Source organism: Orycteropus afer, unplaced genomic scaffold (assembly GCF_000298275.1).
Source record: "Orycteropus afer afer isolate SDZICR_OR568_19922 unplaced genomic scaffold, OryAfe1.0 scaffold00291, whole genome shotgun sequence".
In the NCBI taxonomy this organism is placed as follows: domain Eukaryota; kingdom Metazoa; phylum Chordata; class Mammalia; order Tubulidentata; family Orycteropodidae; genus Orycteropus; species Orycteropus afer.
In genome coordinates this window covers 3,241,446-3,261,769 of record NW_006921878.1, presented here as the reverse complement: position 1 = coordinate 3,261,769, position 20,324 = coordinate 3,241,446, and the positions used below count along the sequence as shown (strand labels likewise).

General features: G+C 53.6%; 1 protein-coding gene across 1 annotated transcript; it reads right to left on the bottom strand.

The window, feature by feature from the left end:
• Positions 1-1,241: 1,241 nt before the first annotated feature.
• Positions 1,242-13,237, bottom strand: MPND (MPN domain containing). Its single transcript, XM_042782338.1, has 12 exons — positions 12,785-13,237; positions 11,675-11,911; positions 9,449-9,584; positions 8,876-8,960; positions 8,647-8,743; positions 8,365-8,437; positions 8,207-8,283; positions 6,142-6,310; positions 5,966-6,036; positions 5,437-5,526; positions 2,107-2,199; positions 1,242-1,328 (listed from the first exon to the last, which is right to left on the bottom strand). Exons 1-12 carry the CDS (start codon positions 13,235-13,237, stop codon positions 1,242-1,244), a joined length of 1,668 nt encoding a protein of 555 aa, XP_042638272.1.
• Positions 13,238-20,324: the final 7,087 nt, after the last annotated feature.

Genomic DNA, 20,324 nt, shown 5'->3' with positions numbered 1-20,324 from the left:
TCTGGCAGCCTCTGTCTCACCCCTGCAGGAGTTTGCCCACCTCACTCCTACTCCCTCTTTTCCACTCTCAAAATCATACCCTTTCAACTTCTTACTGCTCCAGCCTAGCACAAGAAGGGGTGTCTCTGGCCACAGCTGCCACCACCAGCTATACATACACACCCCAACACCCTCAGAATGGGACCACGGGCCTCAGCCCCCTGCCAAATGACGGTCAGGCACAAAGTCTTCCTTGAGTGAAAGCTCCCAGACCTCCGGCTGCTGGGCCACCCTGGGGACCCTCTTTGGCTCCCACCCCAGAGCCAGCTGACTCCTCCAGACCAAGGAGGCAGCTCTTAGGAGCCCAAGACCCTTGAAAGCAGGGCCCCGCCCCTCCTGGGCCTCCTAGCCTCAGGCAAGCACAGGGAGCAAGCAGGGTATTGCCACACCCACATTCCCCACTTCTGCCCAGGGGACCCAGTGCCCCCTCACCGTTACAGGACACGGGTATCTCAGTGGAGCAGAGCAGTGAGGCCTGGGCCCTGGCGTCTTATCCCCCAGGGCACAAGGAAATGTAACCGTGATTTTTTAAAACAAGTATTAAACGTCTCTTTGTACACTCTGTGGTTTCATTGTGGTGCGGGAGGCAGGCAGGGTTGCCGCAGGCCCCCAGCACAGAGGCACTCCCTTGGTGTCTTCTCTGGAAAGGGACCCCCATGATCTCATGCCACCCTGTGACGACCTGGACCCACAGAAGTGCACACATGTTCACACCAGCCCTGTGCCCAGGGGACAGTTTGGCCCCCACAACCACCAGCAGGGGCAGCACTGGGACAGAGCCCACACTGTCCCCACACAAATGTAGTTCCTGCCACACCCTGTGTCCCCCTTCCCGAAGGCATGCCCTACGGGAGGTACTGCAGAGCCAAAAGGAGGGTACCCTGCCTGCTCCGCCCAAGGTGCCCAGATGCAGAGGCTGTGGGTGCAGGGAGTGGGGTGGGGCATGGGCCCACAACGGCAGCACCAGGCCCAGGAGGGATCTTCCAGCCGGCCCCCTCCCTGTCACAAACCCCTCCCCCCATACACCCGTCACAAAGTGAGACACCTGCGACCCACCGTTACCCTCGGTCTGTCTTTATTATCTAAGGCTCTCCTCTGAATGGCCAAGGTGCAGGCAAAGCCCTGGGACCAGAGCGCAGGGCGCCCAGAGTCAGCTGTGCCCCTTCAGGACTGGGGCCAGGCAGGTGCCTGTGGGGCCGCCTTCAGCTGCCCTGCTTGAGGACGCTGTAAACCTGCTCCAGCACGTGGCACAGGCCTGGGTCCTTGGGCGTCCGGCTGGCCAGGGAGATCTGTAACAGGGAGGGGGCTCAGGGCTGTCCCGGGTGCAGGGTGCGGGCCTGAAGCCACACATCCTCTAGTAAGAGGGACAGAATGACGAACGGTGGGGTGAGGCCTATCTGTGGGGTACGTGTCCTGGGTTCCTCCTCTCCTGGATCTGAAATACCAGTGTACCCAGGCCACGCAGCCTGTGAACCCGGCCCCCACTCCAGGCCTCCGAACCAGCGACCAGTCCACCTCCAGCCCCATTCCCCAGCAGCCCAGTGCCTGGCAGGGAAGGTGACCAGCAGTCAGGGTAATGCTCAGGCCACCACTGCCACTGGTGTGAGCAAGGTGGTCAGTGTATGGAAGCATGTCTCTGCAAAGCCGGGTCAAGTGTCTTCTGAGAATGACTTTGAAGCAGGAAACACACTGGGTGGGCGCTGGGCCCTCATGTAAAGGCCCGCCCCCTACAGAGCCAGGGCCGCACACAAACCCTTCAAGTGGACTGAGCCTGAAGCTCCAAGTGAAGACACGCCCCGTGCCACCTTGTGGGCGGCAGCAGTATTACAGCCCAGGCCGGCCTCCGGGCAGATTTCAAACATCCCAGAGCGATCACACAAGACCATTCTTGGCTGATTTCCAGTGGCACTACTTTTGTAGAGAGCAAGAGGGGAAGTTAAAGTCATTGATCTCAAACTGCCTGTGGATATAGTCTTGGGGGCTCTCCAAAAACTGTCTTCCTTTAGAAGGTGTTTGCACAGGACGCAGGGCTGGGGAGGTGGACAAAGCCCCCCTGGACACACTCACCTTCAGCTTGTCCAGGTAGGTATGTTCCTGGCTCCAGGGTTCCTGGAACCGCACGAGGTCGGGGGCGCCCTTGTAGAACTCTACCAGCAGCATCTAGGGGAGGGGCAGAGCACAGACCAACATTCCTTTCTCCCGCCCACCCTCCCTCTGTGTGCTGGTCCACTGAATGCCAGGCAATGAGCAGCACAGAGATAAAGTACTTAACCTGCCTGAGGGCCACAAAGGAGAATAACCAAGGGTACCAGGAAGGCCCAACTGAAAAACCAAACCCACCACCACCGAGTCTACTGCCACTCACAGTGCCCCTAGAGGACAGAGAAGAATTGTCCCATGGGATTTCCAAAGCAGTGGTGTAGTACCTAAGGCGTGTGACTGCTAACCAGAAAGCTGGTGGCTCAAACCCATCAGCCCCTCCTCAGAAGGAAGGTTGGGCAATGTACTTTTGTAGTGATAATTGCCTTGGAAACCCAAGGAGGAGTTGCTATGAGTCGGACTCGACAGCCATGAGTTTGGTTTTTAGTTTTAGAATCTTCACGGAAACAGACTGCCCCATCTTTCTCCTTTGGAGCAGCTGTTGTTGTTGTTGTTGTTGTTAAGTGCCGTCGAGTCGTTTCCGACTCATAGCGACCCCATGCACAGCAGAACGAAACACTGCCCGATCCCGCACCAGCCTGCTATACTCGAGCCCATCATCGCAGCCACTGTATCAATCCATCTCGTTGAAGGCCTCCCCCTCTTTCGTCGACCCTCCACCCTACCAAGCATGACATCCTTCTCCAGGGAATGGTCCCTTCTTACAACATGACCAAAATAGGTGAGACGAAGTCTGGCCATTCTTGCTTCCAAGGAGCATTCTGGCTGCACTTCCTCCAGGACAGATCTGTTAGTTCTTTTAGCAGTCCATGGTACTTTCAGCATTCTTCGCCAGCACCACAACTCAAAAGCATCAACTCTTCTTCAGTCTTCCTTATTCATTGTCCAGCTCTCACATGCATACAAGGTGATTGGAAATATCATGGCTTGTGTCAGGCGCACCTTAGTCCTCAAGGAGATATCCTTGCTCCTCAGCACTTGAAACAGTTCCTTCGCAGTTGACTTTCCCAATGCTACACGTCGTCTAATGTCCTGACTGCTGCTTCCGTTGGCATCGATTGTAGAACCAAGCAATGTGAATTCCTTGACAACCTCAATCTTCTCTCCATTGATTGTGATGCTGCTCATTGGTCCAGTTGTGAGGATTTTTGTTTTCTTTATGTTGAGATGTAATCCATACTGCAGACTGTATTCTTCAACCTTCATCAGTAGGTGCCTTAAATCATCCTCACTTTCAGCAAGCATTGGAGCAGCTAGTGGGTTTGAACTATTACCAGCCTTTTGGTTAGCAGCTGAATGCCTTAACCACCATACCACCAGAGCTCCTTACCAGAAGGGCCCACCTCATCTTAAATCCAGGAAGGCTCCCTGGAGGGAGAGGCTGAGCTCCTGGCAGAGGAGCTACGGCATGCAGGCCCAGCATTGCTCCCTGGCTTAGCCTTGCCCTAAGCCGTGTTGGGAGCTCTGGTGGCACAGTGCCTACGGTATTTGACTGCTAAGCAGAAGGCTGGCAGTTTAAACCCACCAGCCACTCCTTTGAAGGAAGACTGGGCGATCTACTTCTGTAAAGATTTACCACCCAAAGGGGGTCGCTATGAGCCAGAATCAACTTGGTATCGGTGAGTTTGGTTTTTTTGGGTTAAGCAGTGTTGGCTGCCACCGAGCCTCCCAACTCACAGCGACTCACAGCAGAACACAGTGCTGCCCGATCCTGCGCCGTCCACATGACAAGCTGCAGACAGGACCGCTGTGATCCACACGACTATCGTGGGCTCATTTCCGAACACAGGTTGCCGGCCTTTCTTCCTAGTCTGTCTTAGTGTGGACGCTCCGCTGAAACCTGTTCAGCATCCTGGCTACCTGCGAGCCTCCAGGGACAGACGGGAGGGGGCTGGGCACGAGGCACCGGCCAGCAATCGAGCCTGGGTGGCCTGCGTTGGACACCTGAGCAGGAACACCTGAGCCATCCCTGCTGGTGGCGGGCGCTGTCAGGTCAAGTCTGACTCATCATGACCCTGTGCTGTCATACAGCAGTGCCCCACAGGGCGCTGGAGTTTTCTGATACATTTTTTGCTACTATTTTTCATTTGGTATTTAAAAGCAATCATTACAAAGCGGTATACCAAAACTAAAAAAGAAAAAATAAAGCTCTGGTGGCAGTGCACAGGAACATTAAATACTTTTGTTTCCATCATTTAATCCTGGCCACGTGCATCTGCTGCCCATGGGTTTTCTAGGCCGTGGTCTACGGGGCCACGTGTTTGCCTGTCAGGAATTCCATTTACTGAACGCTGACGTTGTCAGGGATTTCATACTTGGATCCACAATCCATGCCCAAGGAAGCAGCAGCCAAGAAACTAAACAACGTACTGCATTGGGCAAATCTGCTGCAAAAAAAACCTCTTGAAAGTATTCAAAAGCAAAGATGTCACTCTGAGGACTAAGGTGCACCTGACCCAGGCCAGGACAATGAAGGATGACTGAAAAAACATCGATACATCTCAATTGTGGTGAAAAATACTGAAAAAAAAAAAATACCACACCCTTCCAGAAGAATGAACAAATCTGTCCTGGAAGAAGTAGAACCAGCATGTCTTTAGAAGCAAGGATGGCAAGACATCGTCCCATAGACTGTGGACGTGTTATCAGGAGAGACCCATCCCTGGAGAAGGACACCATGTCTGGTAAAGTAGAGGGTCAGTGAGAAAGGGGAAGACCTTCAATGGACCTCAACAAGACGGACTGACAAAGTGGCTGTGACAGTGGGTTCGAGCCCAGCAAGGACTGTGAGGATAGCCCATGACTGGGCAGAATTCCGATCTTGTGTATAGGGGCCACTAGGGGCAGAACCAACTTGACGGCACCTAACAACAGCGATAATCTTCAAGGGAGCAGACACCCAGCTTTCACCCACAGAGATGCTGGTGGGTTCACACCACCCACCTCTGTTGGCAGCTGGTGCTTAACCGGTGCACCACCAGGGCACCTGTGAAATCCTGAGTCGGAGGTTTGTAAGCACACAGCATTGAGAGACATTCATCTGGGCCTCTGCGGGTCTCCATCGGGGTGGCAGTGGTAGCGACAGAGCCCAGACACCAAGGGGGGACAGCGGGGCTGGGACAGGGTGGGTGCAGGGAGGGGCAGGGGTGAGGGGCTAGGGCTTTTCTCCCAACAGGGCAGAGGAGGTGAGAGAACTCAGGCCCAGGGCCTCCAGCACGGCTGCCCAGAGGAGCTCACCATCTCCTGCAGCAGGTCATTGGTCAGGAAGCCATCCTGCACATACACCATCTCCACGTCCATGGGGATGCCATAGTCACCCGGCCTTTGCTGGAGGGGACACGGCCGTCAGAGCAGCCTCACCACCCACAGTCCCACTCCAAGTGGTGGCAGGGGACAGCAGGAGTGCCCCGGGGCTGAGAATTAGAGAATCTAAACTCCAAATACAGACCCGATTTGGACTTGGGGGTGCAGAGCCACCTTTGGGGAGCCCACTCGTGTTGAAGGGGGTGGCCACAAGAGAGAAGCCGGCATCTGCCCCTCCCCCTTCCTGGGCAGGTTCAGGAAGGAAGCCCCCTGGGTGGTATGCTGTACCTGGTAGCCCCACAAACTTATCCCTCACCCCAGACCCCCACTGATGCCTCTGAAAGGGCTGGCATTGGACCCCACTCCACAGATGGGACAAAATGAGGCCAGGTCCCCTGAGATCCCTCCTACCCCAGGCCTGTCCCTACTATCCAGCTCTGCCAATCACAGCACTCCCACCTACCTCAGGGGGTGGCATCACCCAGAAGGGCAAGATCTTGGACTCAGGGCCTGGGTTGCCAGAGTAGTAAGGCGCTAGGGAAGGAGAGAGACAGGGGCTGGGTCCCGGGCCTCAGCTGGCCTGGCAGCCCCCGCCCCCACCCGGGGAACCTCCAGCAGCCCCCATGCCCCAGGACGCACAGCAGAGCAGAGCCAGGCAGGGCTGGAAGCCATTGCTGGAGCCCTGCAGGCGCAGCTGGTAGTCCATCTGCGTGTCGATGTCCTGCAGCGAGGGCAACGCTGGGCTGTGCGGGTGGCTGTGGTACCAGCCGACCAGGGACAGGCCCCGCAGGAACAGGCTCTGGTAGACCTGAGGACACAGGTGCAGCTCAGGGCCAACATTTCCTGAGTACCTACTGTGGTAGTTCAGTTTGCGTGTCAGCCTGGCTGGGCAGCTGGTGGGAGTTACTCCCCATGAGGAGACTGGCAATCAACTCCATGGTGGGATCTACCACAAGCAGCTGAGTAGCTGCCTTTGGGATGTGGTCTGCTTCCTGTATATAAGGAGAAGCCTTGGGAATGGTCTCTAGCCTATGGCACGCTTGGACCCAGCATGTAGCCGTGTCGTTGCTCAGCAGCCTGCCATGCACTGCCGACCTTGGGACTTACAATGGACTTAAGTTAATGGCCTGCCGTGTGGTTTGGTAACATTGGGACTGTGCCTTTTTACTTGTCAACCTTGGGGCTTGTCAGCCTCAGCAGCCAGCAGCTGTCTGAGTGAAGAAACACCTCTAGCTCCAGTGGGCCGGGAGCAGGAGGCGGAGCTGGACCCCAAGGCTGAGGGGCTTTCACCCAGCCCCTAGAGCCTGGCACTTTGAACTTGGACTTAAAGCCTCTAAACTGTAAGAATAAACCCTGTTTGTTTAAGCCATCCCATTTGGGTTTATTTTTGTCAGAGTGGTACTAGATAACCAGAACACCTACTATGTGCCAGGCCTGGGGACACGGCAGTGACCAAGACAGACCCCGCCTCGCTCTCACAGAGTCCAGAGGCAGAGGGGAAACAGTCAATATATCCATCTATAAGAAAGATGTACGCTATCACCAAATGAAGGTAAGGATGTTTTCTTCACTGCTGTACCCCTGGCTCAGTGACTGGCACACAGTAGGTGCTCGATAAACAGGGGTGGGCACATGGGCAGGGACAAGCATTCCTGGGTGTCACTGCAGCAAATGCGTGTGGAAGAGAAATGGAGAGGTGCAGGCTGAGTTGGCATGCCAGCCTGTCCCACTTGGGGACACTGCAACGTTTCCACGAAGAGGTAGGTGTGAAGCGTTGAACACAGTGCAGGTCACGGACTAACCACCATTATGAAAGCATGTCTAAGACTGGGGCCCCAGAGCATTCGATATTCACAACCATTCATTTTAGCCTCGTATTTTACAGACGAAGAGCGAGCACTGGTGGACGCCAGTTAAGGGCTCTGCTGCTAACCCACCCAGCGGCTCCATGGGAGAAAGACCTGGCAATCTGCTCCCATAAAAATGACAGCCTGGGAAACCCTGTGGGGCAGTTCCACTCTGTCAGAGTCAAGCACCAACTAGAAGGCACCTAACAGCAACTCTGTAGGCAAGAGAACGGATGCCAGAGAGGTGTCTTAGTCATCTAGTGCTGCTATAACAAATACCAAGAGTGGGGGGCTTCCACAAACAGAAATGTACACTCTCACGGTTTAGGAGGCATCAGCTCTAGGGGAAGGCTTTCTCTCAGCTCTGGGGGAAGGTCCCTGTTTCTTCAGCTTCCGCTTCCTGCTGCCTTGGAGCGCCCCATGTGTCCTGGCATCACTCTTCCCCATCTCTCTCTCTACTCGCCTGTTTAATCTCTTTTATATCTCAAAAGAGATCAACTCAAGACACACCCTCCACTAATCCTGCCTCAGTAACATCACAGGCAACCCATTCCAGAATGGGATTGTAACCACAGGTGTAGGGTTAGGATTGACAACATCTATTTTTGGGAGACACGATTCAGTCCCTAACTGAGGGGAGGAGACTAGCCAGGGTTGCACAGAAAACACATTAAGCCCCAGGGCCTGAAACACAGCTGACGACTGGGCCTCACACACACCCATTCGCACCCTTGCTGAGCGCTGACGCTGTGCCAGAAGCCAGGACAGCTCTGTGGCTTTCCAGAATGCCACTCCCAGGCCCCCTGCCCCTCTGCCCTGCCCCCCCTTTAGCCCTTCACCTCCTGCCTCACTCTCACCTCCTCTTCGATGGTGGCCGCCATGTCTGCGTCACCCAGGCGGCTCCGACAGGGGAAAGCTCTCAGCACGGTCAGCACTACACAGAGGGAGGGGTGAGGCATGGACAGCAACCTGACCCCAACACCACCCCCCTGCAGCCCCAGCCCCTAATACCCACTCTGGCTGTTGATGTCCCAGCGGCCCCCCAGGTACCCCACGACTTCGCTCCGAGTCAGGTGGCTGTGGAAGTCCTGGAGAAGGGGGGGACATGGGAAGAGGACTCAGGGCCCAGCTCCCTTCACTCAAGCATCTGTTGAGCGTCTACTGTTTACCGGCAGCGATAATAAGGCAGGCAGCTTATATTCCAGGGGCTCCGTCCCTCACAGGCACCCCAGCCCCCTATACCCCCCAGGAGCCCTTTGCCACTGGCCACTGAGGACAAGACCAGGAGGCCACATACCAGCAGGAACAGCACGTTGCTGGAAATGGCTACGTTAAACGGCTGGAACTTGTTGATGGCTGCAAAGGACGTCACTTCCACCAGGGTGTGGGGGCTCCTATAGGGGCCAGGTGGTGCGTCCTACAGCCTCAGGGATCCCTCAGGCTTGCCCTCCACCCCCAAAATAACCCCGCCCCACCAGGGCTCCAGGTGAGCTGGGGAGGGACGTTAGGCACCGGGGATATCTGACCTGGCGGAATCCCGACTGCCCAGCATGCAATAGCGAACAGGTACCCGGATCTTGTTTTCCACGCACTTCCCCGGGGGCGTGGCCTCTGGGGGGGGTGGGGAGGCAGCATCAGAAGGAAAAATATTCAGCAGCAGCCTTAAAAATCGCAGCGGGGTAAGAAACAGGGCAGAGGAGCTCAGGAAAGACTTCAGATAATCAGGCAGTGGGCCAAAGAAATGAGGCGGCAGGGTCAGGAAAGCAAGGGGCTTTCAGAAATCGGGCAACGGGACAAAGAAATCCTGTAGGGGCAGCAAGAAGTCAGGCAGCACGAATACAAAGTGAGTAGCACATAAAGAAATACGGCAGTAGGACCAAGAAATGCAGGTTTGGAGCTTAAGAAGTCAGGCGGTGAGAGTGAAATTAGGCAGCGGGGTTAGGAGATCAGCTGGATATCTCGGAGAGGGGGTTGAGGAAAATTAAACCCTGAACTTTCTGCAGCCATTTCCACCCGTTTCCCTCCCTCAACAATCTGATCTCCCTGCCCCAAGACCCACTTCCCTCCCCTCATCTCCCTGCCCCCCACCGACATCTCACCCTGGTGGGTGGGCTCAGAGGGGACTTTCCCCTGTGGCCTCCGGCTCTTGTCCTCTGCTGCTGAAACCCCCGCCGAGGCCTCCTCTTCCTCCTCCTCCATCAGCAGCTCCTCCTCCTCCCCTTCACTGGCTGGGCTCTGGCAAGGTAAGGGTAAGAGTGGGGAGGGTAGGCTCAGCTTTGATGCTCCAGGCCCCTATGTTCCTGGTAGCGTTGAGCCCTAGGCCCCTGCAGCTCCCCAAATATCCACTAGAGGGAGTGAGGGAGCAAATACGGTTTTAGGTTCAGCTCAGGCCTGAGCACTTTCAGGTGGCCCTTTCAAAGATTTGAATCCTGTCTGTGCCTAAGAGAAGCTGTGTGACCCGGGATAAGCACCCTAACCTCTCTGGGCTCTGGAAATGGCATGAGGCCCGACAGCCCCATAGGGATGGCGTCAGGGTGAAATAAGAAATGTCCAAAGCATTTTAGCAGGCATTTGGAGCAAGCGAGGGATTCAGGTAGATTATGTCATTAATTTATCTCAGTAATCTCTCCAAACACCCAGAACCTCCCCACTTCTTGCCCCTCTTGAAGGTCTCCACCTGGGTCCAGCCCCATCATCACCCACCTGGACCTGTGTAGCCTCTGCCCTGGCTCCCGCCCTCCCCCCCAATCTGTTGCCACCGCAGCAGCCAAAGGCCACATGTGAGCACCCAAGTCAGTGCCCATCTCTCCTTTGCTCACAGCCCTCCAGGGCTCCTGCTTTCCTCCAGTAAAAGCTCTAGTCCTCCCCAAGGCCCACAGGGCCCTGCACGACCCGCCCGGTCCCCTCCATGTCCTCCCCTCTTCCTCTCCCTCACTCCGCTCCAGCCATAGGGCCCTCCTCACTGTTCCTCCAACTTGCAGGGCATGGTCCTGCCTCAGGGCCTTTGCATGGGCTGTGCCCTCTGCCTGGAACACCTTTCCCCAGTCTCCCCAGGCACACCTTCACCTCCTGGAGGTCTCTGCTCAGATCTCCCCTGCCTCACAAAACCTTCTGAGACCACCTGTCTAAAATGCAGTCCCGTCCTACCCTCACCCCTCTTCCTCTCTGCTTTCGTGTGCTCCAGGAACACCCCCCATCCAACACACACACTCTCTTCTGCACTGGAATCAGCTCCACAGGGTCAGGAACACATTTTGCTCTGTCCCCCTAGCGTCAAATGGGGTCTGGCACAAAGTAGGTGCTCAGCAAAGCTCACTGAAGGAATAAACAAGAACACAGACCTCCCCACGGCCCACAGGGCCCTGCATGACCTGCCCATCCCCTCCATGCCTTCCCTCCTCCTCTCCCTCACTAATGCTGCTCCAGCCAACGGGCTGCCTCCCTGTTCCTCCCACCTGCCAGATTTGCTCCTGCCCCAGGGCCTTTGCACAGCCTGTGCCCTAAAGATCCCCATGGTTTCTTCCCTTCCCTCCTTCAGTTCTCTGCTCAAGTGTCATGCTCTCAGCAAGGCCTTCCCTGGCCTCCCTGCTTGCCCTCCCATCCCATCCCCTCCTTGCTTATTTGTCATCTGACACACTAAAGGCTGACTAACTTCTCCTGTTTGTCCCTCTCTCAATGAAAACAATGATTTTTCCCTTTTATGCTCCTTGTGCCGAAGGCAGGCCTACAGATGTACTTCCATAAAGCTCTCAGGCAGGAAAACCCGATGGGGCAGTTCTACTCTGCCACAAGGGGTCACTGAGTCGGGATCGACTCAATGGCACCAGGCAGGTAGGCTATATCCAGCACCTAGAACAGGGCCTGGTACACAGCACTCACTAAATACTGGCTGAATGAATAGCCCTAGGACATGGGCATGTATTCACGTCATCATGTCCATGTTACATATGAAGAAAACAGGCACACAGATTGTCCTTAGCCAAGTCCACCCAGCTCTGAATCCTCAAAGAATATAAGCTACTATTATCCTGGCATTCGAGGCCCTCCAGGATCTAGCTGGTTGGCATTTCCAGCCCCCTTAGCATTCCAGGACACTTGCACCTCCACTTGCATCAGCTAATTATGATTCCCTAAGCAGCACAAGCTGTTCTGTGCCCATATGGCTTTGCACATGCCATTCCCTCCTTCCAGAGAGCCTCCCCTACATATTACTCTCACAAAACTCCTACTCATCCATCAAAGCCCCAGCTCTAACGTCCCTTCTCTCTGGCCCACCCCAGGCAAGTGAGGAGGGGCTGACTGTGGCAGGAAGCTGTAGGACACACCTCATCAGCGGCAGCTGCAGGTACATGGAGCTGGTGCCGCCGGAGCCAGGCAGCCTTGTACTTGTCCAGTTTCTGGCCCTTGTACTTGACGGAGGCCCAGCCGCAGCCAGATTTCTTGGCCGGGTTCACCAGCTTCTTGCAGTGGGTGGCCCAGGCGCTGGGTGAGTTGAAAACCTGCCCCGTCTCCTGCCAGATGATCCTCCCGTCTGGCTGCAGGTCTCCCACGAACTTCTTCCCCTGTGGCAACAGTGAACTAACTAGGCCTCTCCTCCAGAAAGCCCCATCTGACCTCCAGCCTTGGCACCCATTTCCCTTTTCAGCACCTTCTCCACGAAGTCTTTTGTAGGCCAGTTTGTGTGTCTTGTCAGTGCCTGTATGTCTACCATCAGAGCCCTAAACATCCTATATTAAAACTTCCCAGTCATGTGTCTCCTCTATGGGACTGGGAGACCCTTAGGGGCGGGGACTGGGTCTCCATCATCGCTGTGTTCCCAGCATCCAGCACACAGCCTGGCACTCAGCAGGTACTCAAATCACAGATGGTGCCCATTCACGAACCTAACAATGAGTAATAATAACAAGCAACTAGTTCTTATCAAGTGGATTCTGACTCACGACGACCCCACGTGTATCAGAGTAGAACTGTGCTCCATAGGGTTTTCAAGGCCTGATTTTTTTTTTACTAGATTGCCAGGCCTTTCTTCCGAGGTAGCTCTAGGAGGACTGGAATGTCTAACTTTTGGTTAGCTGCTGAGTGTGTTAAGAAGAATAATGCATCAGGATTAAGGATAACAACAAACACTGAGAAGCACTTACTGTGCAGCAGGCACAGTGCTAAGCGCTTTATTCACTTAATCATCACACAATCCCATGGGGGGGAAAATGCCCATTTTACAGATGGGAAACTCTGACACAGAGAGGTTGAACGATGTCACGGAGTCAGGAAGACCCTGTGCAGGTAACCGCTCCTCTCTGAGCCTCAGTTTCTCCTTTGTGGCAAGGGTGTTCGGTGCCCGCGTCCTCTGGCCCAGAAGGGCTCGTCTTGGGCCTCACAGGAATCCAGGCCTCAGTTTCCCCTTCCTGCACCAGCCGGGATGGGGGTACGCTCACCAGGTAGTAGATGGAGAGAACCCCGGCGCCGGGCTCGAGCAACGCGTCTTTCAGCAGCACCCGCAGCGTGACTGCGCGCCGGGTGAGCGCGCATCCCAGGCCGCCGCCGCCGCCGCCTCCCCCGGTCCCGGGCCCGGCCCCGCCGCTGCTGCCGCTGCGCCCTCCGCCCGCGCCTGCCAGCCGCTCGGGGTCCTCGGCCTCCGCTTCGTCTTCGTCCTCGTCTGGCGCCTCCTCGCCCGCGCCGCCCGCTGGGGACAGCGGCTCCGGAGCTGCGGGCGTCGACAGGCTGCATTGGGGCCGCGCGGCCCCCGCCACCTGCCCCGGCGCCCCGCGGCCCCCGCCCCCCGAAGTACCTGCCATGGCCGCGCAGCCCGCGCCGGGAGCGCCGCCAGCACTTTCTTCCCGGCACGTGACGCGGCTCCGCCCCCTCAGGGTTGGGGGGCGCCCAGCCATTGGCCGCTGCCTGGGGGCGGGGGCCGGCGGGGAAACTGAGGCGTCCAGGCTACCAGTGTAAAGAGGAACTCAGTCCTCTGGTACGATTGGGGAAACTGAGGCCTGAGACCACCGACCATGGTGGGGAGAGGCGCGAGTGGACGCGTAGCCCATTGATACAAATGGGGAGACCGAAGCCCCTGACCTCCGCTTTCTAGGGGCCACTGGCTCCTCTGAGGCCAGCACTAGTTGGGTTCAAGACTGGGATTGGGGGACGCGAGAAGCTCAGCTTGTGGGATGAGCGGGGAAACTGAGGACCGGGGCCGCCGCACTGGAAGAACGCAGAGGCCTCGGCCGTTGAGACCAGCGCGAAACTGAAACTCAGGTTAACGAACCACTGCACCCTGGAGCGGCGAGCTAGATTCGGGAAGCAACCCCTTGCCGGTTAATGCAGGTATCAATTCTCCCAATCCAATGTCAATCTCTAAAGGGTTAACTTCCATCCGCCTCTCACTCTCAGCTAATTCCATGATTGGACCAGAAAGGAGCACGCCAACCAATTATAAATCAAAAACTCACTGCCGTGGAGTCGGTTCCTGCTCATAGGGCGGCCATTTTATCTCCAACCAATCGACTACAGTTTCTGGATTCTCTACAGCCAATCTCTTTCGCCAGGCTGGGCCTCAGCCAATAGGCAGCCAACCACCTCAACCAATCAGCAGAAGGCACTGGACCTGTGCATCCAACCAGCTGCTTAATCTGCTGTTCAGCTGAACAGTCAGTTCCAGGATCAAAACCTGCCCCTCCAGTGCATTCCCGCAGCGCGCGCAGTGTCCGGGGCGGAGCGTCCTTGGACCCGCGCCTGGAGCACAACTCTTTGTCGTTGATTCTGGTCTTGGGACCTTCGCCCCTGGGCGCAGACAGAGCTGAAAGGGCGCCCGGGCTGGGGGATGTCCCAAACTGCGGGCGCCGTGGACTGGATTCAACAGACGTTGGGCTAGGTCTGACCCCAGCTGGGGAAAGAGTAGACAGGACAAAGCGAGAAAGGACGACCGGGGCTGCCTGGAATCAGACGACCTGTACCAGATCCTGCGCCACCACTTCCCAGCTCTGTAACTCTGGGCACGTGGCTTGACTCAGTTTCCCCATGGGGATAATGGTAGTTCCCATCTCTTAGAATTGTAAGATTAATTAAGTGAATTAATCCTGTAAAGAGCTTAGAAACAAACCCACTGCTCTTGAATCCATTCTGACTCATGGTGACCCCCATGCGTTACAAAGTAGAACTGGTCGAACTGCACGCCGTAACGTTTCCAATGCCTATCATCTTACAGAAAAGAGGTCTGGTGGCACAGTGGTTAAGTGCTGGGCTGCTAACCGAAAGGTTGGCTGTTCGAAGCCACCAGAAGTTCCACTGGTTAACGATGTGGGCTCTCCTAAGGACTGTTGTTAAGGGCTGTTGAGTCCATTCCAACTCATAGAGACCCACAGTTTTTCACAGAAGGAAACACTGGAGATCTCGTTGGTGTGTTTGAGCCCATTATTGCAGCCACTGTGTCAGTCCGTCATTGACAGAGTTCCTCTTTGTTTGCAGACCTACTGCTTTATCAGGCATGATGTCCTCCAGGGACTGTTCCCTTCTGATAACACGTCCAAAGTACATAAAGATTACAGTTCAGAAACCCTATGGGGCAGTTTTGCTCTGTTCTGTAGGGTTGCTGTGAGTCAAAATTGCCTGAATGTGCAGTGGGTAATCCTTCAGAAGCAGAATTCCAGGCCTTTCTTCTGCAGCCCCACTGGGTGGGTTTGACCTGTCAGCCTTTAGGTTAGTATTCTGTGCCAGCCAGAGACCTTGAGCTTGAACAAGGCTTGGCGTAGTTAAGAGCTGAGGAGTGTGAATTATTACGGTCTTTGCCCAGCCCAAGCCTCCTTTTGGACCCCTCGCTCTGCCAGCCAGGGGCTGTGATGGTTCAGTGGTAGGACTCGGCCAGTGCATCTCATGTGCGCTCCCACTCATCCGTCACTAGAGCTTGCGTGTTGCTAGGAGGCTGAACAGATTTCAGCAGAGCTTCCAGACTAAGATGGACCAGGACTTTGGAAAATCAGCAGCTGAAAATTTTATGGATCACAGAATTGCAACTAATGTTACAAAACAAAACATGTGTACATTTGTGAGTGGAAAAATAAATGCTGTGTAACCTTGCACCCAAACTACAATGAAAAAAACGAACAAACCCATGGATTGCAGTGTTCCAGTATACAAACCACCATGGGGATGGCAGAGGATGGGGCAGCGTTGGGGTCTGTGTGCGTGGGCTTACCGTGAGTGGGGGCTGACTCATGGCAGCCAATGACAAGCCAGCGCCCACACACCCCATTCTTCTCCCATGTCTTACTTTCCTTTCCATTCTCCTTCACCCCCTTCCTTCCAAGGATCTGGGCCAGACCCAGTTTTTCTCACTGGGAACCTGGTCTTCTCCTCCCTTGACCTCAGACCTCCACGCCCTCCTCCTGTCCATCCCTCACCCTGGCCCCACAGGGGATGATTCTAGAATGCAAATGTTACTACCTCCCTCCCCTGTGCTAAATAAACCCTTCCAAGGTTCCCCATTGCCTTTGATAACATTAAAACTAACTGCCCTGTGCCCTTACGATCGCTAATGGCACCTGCAGTGGCTGACGTGGTTATCAGCCTTATTAGGTGGCTCAGCAAAATCCAGTCATGGCTGGGAGAGAGACTGTTGGAGGGGATTGCAAACCCCCTTCCTGGTGCGTGTATCAAGTCCAGGTGGAATCCTTGGATGTGCAAATGATGAGCATGCGCTGTTGTGAACTCAAAGGGTAGAAGTCCCAAGGCCACCCAGAGGCGCCTTGGAAGAAAGGCCTGGTGATTTCTTTCTGAACACTCAGCCCTGGAAAACCCTGTGGAGCACAGTTCTACTGTGACACACAGGGGGTCTCCATAAGTAGCAAGCAGATCAAAGGCAACTGGAAGGTCCAAGAGGCCTGGCAATGATCAAAAAAGCAGAAAACAACAAACGCTGGTGAGGGTGTGGGGAGATTGGAACTCTCATACACTGCGGGTGGGACTGTAAAATGGTATGATCACAGTGCAAAACCGTGGCACTTCCCTAAAAACTTAGAGACACTGTTCTCGTTCCCTAGTGCCACTCTGATGGGAATATACCACCAATGGGATGGCCTTAACAAACAGGAGTTTATTCTTACAATTTGGAGGCTTTAGGTCCAAGTTCAAAGTGCCAGGCTCTAGGGGCTGGTGAAAGCCCCTCAACCTTGGGGTCCAGCTCTGCCTCCTGCTCCTGGCCCACTGGAGCTAGAGGCATTTCTTCACTCAGACAGGTGCTGACTGCTGAGGCTGACAAACCTAAGGTTGACAAATAAAATGGCACAGTCCTGATGTTACCAAACCACACGGCAGGCCATCAATTTAAGTCCATTGTAAGTCCCAAGGTCGGCAGAGCATGGCAGGCTGCATGACACAGCTACATGCAGGGCCCAAGCGCGCTGTAAGCTAGAGACCATTCCCGAAGCTATTTCTTATACACAGGAAGCAAACCACGTCCCAAAGGCAGTTACTCAGCTGTTCACAGGAGATTCCACTATGGAGTTGATTACCAGTCTCATCATGGGTGTGGTAGTTAAGGTCATGTGTCAACTTGGCTAGGCCTGGTTGAGGGCTGGGCAGCTGGATGTAGTATTCCCCATGATGAGACTGGTAATAAACTCCATGGTGGGATCTACTGCGAACAGCTGAGTAGCTGCCTTAGGGAATGTGGTCTGCTTCCTATATTTAAGCAGAAGCTTTGGGGATGGTCTCTAGCCTATGGCACACTTGGACCCTGCATGTAGCCGTGTCGTTGCTCAGCAGCCTGCCCTGCTCTGCCGACCTTGGGACTTATGATGGACTTTAGTTAATGGCCTGCCATATGGATTGGTAACATCAGGACTGTGCCTTTTGACTTGTCAACTTTGGGCTTCTCAGCCTCAGCAGCCAGCAGCTGTCTGAGTGAAGAAACACCTCTAGCTCCAGTGGGCCGGGAGCAGGAGGCAGAGCTGGATCCCAAGGTTGAGGGAATTTAACCCAGCCCCTAGAGCCTGGCACTTTGAACTTGGACCTAAAGCCTCCAAATTGTAAGAATAAACTCCTGTTTGTTAAGGCCGTCCCATTGGTGGTATATTCCTATCAGAGCGGCACTAGGGAACCAGAACAGTGGGGAATACTATATCCAGCTGCCCAGCCAAATTGCCACACAAACTGAACTACCACAGACACCATAAGATCCAGCAGTCCCACTACAAAGTATACATCCTAGAGAAATAAGAGCCAGGACACAAACAGATATACACACATGTCTTGGGGTACATCTAGGTCAATTGGTAAAACACAGTTGTGGTGAATTGCTCGATGTGGCCCTTCTAGCCATTGTCCTCCATTCTGTGATGTATTGTAAATCCTATTATCCATGCCTGTTTGGGGTGGTGTGGTAGTTAAGGTCAGGTATTACACTTGGCTAGGCAGCTGGTAGTAGTTGTTCCCTATGACTGGCAATCGGCTCTGTGATGAGATTTGCCTTGAGCTGCTAATTGTTAAAGCCATCCACTTGGGTTATGCTGTTGGGGCAACATACATGGAATGTATCTTGAGTCCTGCCTTGCTGGAGGGTATAATTCCAATCACTACCCTTAGCTTCCCTGAGGGTTTACCTACAAATCTCCTGGGAAGGTTCACCCTCTTCTTGCTCCGGCTTTGTGTCTTGGCTCATCCTCATCTCACCCCTGGATTTGGGACAGCAGCCGTCATCTGATCTGCTGATCGAGGTTCATTAAAACCTCGAGAATTGGGAGGATCCTCCAGACCTACTCACGGACCTGGGGCTTGCCAGCCTGCCAGCCTCCACCAGCACTACGTGAGATGATCCCTTGGATGTCTGAGTTCTGTGAGGCATTACAGCAAAATACAGAACCCTAAGACGGGAGAAATTACTGGGAGGAGGAGGAGGAGTTAATGTCTGAAATGATGGAGAGGCATGATAGTGTGGATATCTTTAACTTCTGCCTCATGGGGACCAGCCTCGTGCTGATCTGAGAGAAATTGTTCAAGCAACGGTCCATACAGACAATGTTCCACATCCAACGTCGTGTGTGGCATCTGGGGTCTTCACAGGCTTTTGCTTATGAGCAGCTATCGAAGATACAACTACTGATCTCTTCACGTCTGGAGCAAAGAAAAACCATATAAACCAAACTCACAAGCCCAGCTGTATAGCTATTAAAGAAACTGAATCTGTAATTTTCAAGTCAGTCCTGACTCATAGAGACCCCTCCTTGGGTTTCCTAGGTGGTATCTCTACAGAAGTAGATTGCCCAATCATCCTTTCAAGGAGTGGCTGGTGGGTTTGAATGGCCACCCTTCTGGTTAGCAAATGCCTTAGGCACTACACCACCAGAGAAGAATGAAGAAAATAAAAGGCTCAAAGAAACAATGAATCCAAAGGACTAAAGGACCACGTAAAACCACAGCCTCCACTAGTCTGAGACCAGACAAACTAGATGGCGCCTGGCTGCCTGCCAAGTGCTGTGATTGGGGTCACAACAGAAGGTCCTGGACGGAGTACAGGAAAAATGTAGACAACATTCTAAGTTGTAAAAAGATCAGACTTACTGGTCTGATAGAGCCGGGCAGACTGTGGCTCTTAGATAGCCTTCGAAGCTGGAGCTGAGCCCTCTCCTGGAGATCACCTTTCAGGCAAACAATAGACGGCCTGTAAAGTGGACAGCGACCCCCGTGAGGAATGTGCTTCTCAGAACAATAAACCACACGAGACCAGAAGGGCAGCATTTTCCCGCGCTCAGAGGACAGGAAGGGGCAGGAAGATGGGTGCGTGGAAACAGGAAACCCTGGGAGGAAGTGGGAAGAGTGCTCTCACAATGAGGGATTGCAGCCAATGTCAGGAAACAAAACGTGTGTCAATTGTTGAATGAAAACCTAACGTGCTTTGTAAACTTTCACCCCAAACCACAATAAAATGTTAAAAAAATAAAAAAAATAATAATGAAGGCTCAGCAGAGAAATAGAAGCTATAAAGAAAATTCAAATGATAATCTTGGACTGAAAAAGAAATCAATAACAATTTTAAAAATTTCAAAAAACAAACACCCCTCAGCAGATGGACTTATCAAGTTTACGTATTCTTTCCTTTATTTTCCTCAAAGGGCTGTTTGTCATTGAGAGAAAATAAAGGAAAGTATAAGTTATTAAAATAAAAAATCCTAGAAGCCCAGTCCTATAGCTATTAAAGAAACTGAATCTGTCATTTTAAAACTTGCAACAAAGAAATTTCCAGGTCCAGGTGGTGTCATTGAACAAATCTATGAAACGTGTAAGAATTCACATCAAATTTGAGAAGCACAGGCAAGATGGTGGAATAGGCAGACAAGCTACAAGCAGTTTCTCTGCAACAAAGCAATGAGAAACCAACTGAAACCAATACAGAAGACAGTCCTGGAACCCTGAGTTGTGAAGGCAAGGATAAAGAAATGGAGTGAATACCAACTAGTAGAAGAACCTGAATGAAAACAGTGAGTAAGGAGACTAACAGAGCGTGGCCTGCTGCATGTCCTGAGGGCACAGCCATTTTGAATATATCCTGGTAGCAACCTAAGAATTGGCTCTGCTCACTAATGGTGAGCAGGTTTGGTGAAAGGGCTGGAGGGAAGCAGCATGTCTGGCCTTGCAGGAATAGGCTTTGGGTTACTAATGGTGATTCTCTCCTCCTCTTGTGGGGTTAGAGGAGGTCAAAAGATGTGATCTCCTTGCCTTTTAGGCAAAGGATCAACCACAAGACGTGTTAAAGGGAGTCCTTCTGATAGAGAACCAGCAACAGCAAACAACATCCAACCATGAACACACATGATGACATAACCCAGAAACCAACCCAGTTATAGAAGTAGCCAAATAAAAAAGCTTAACAAGACTGCAAACAGGGAACCAGCCACATCAGTTGGCAAATGAGGACAACTACAAACCAAACAGAAGGAATGAACAGTGTAGTTACAGAACTTCTTTTTTTTTTCTATTTATTTATTT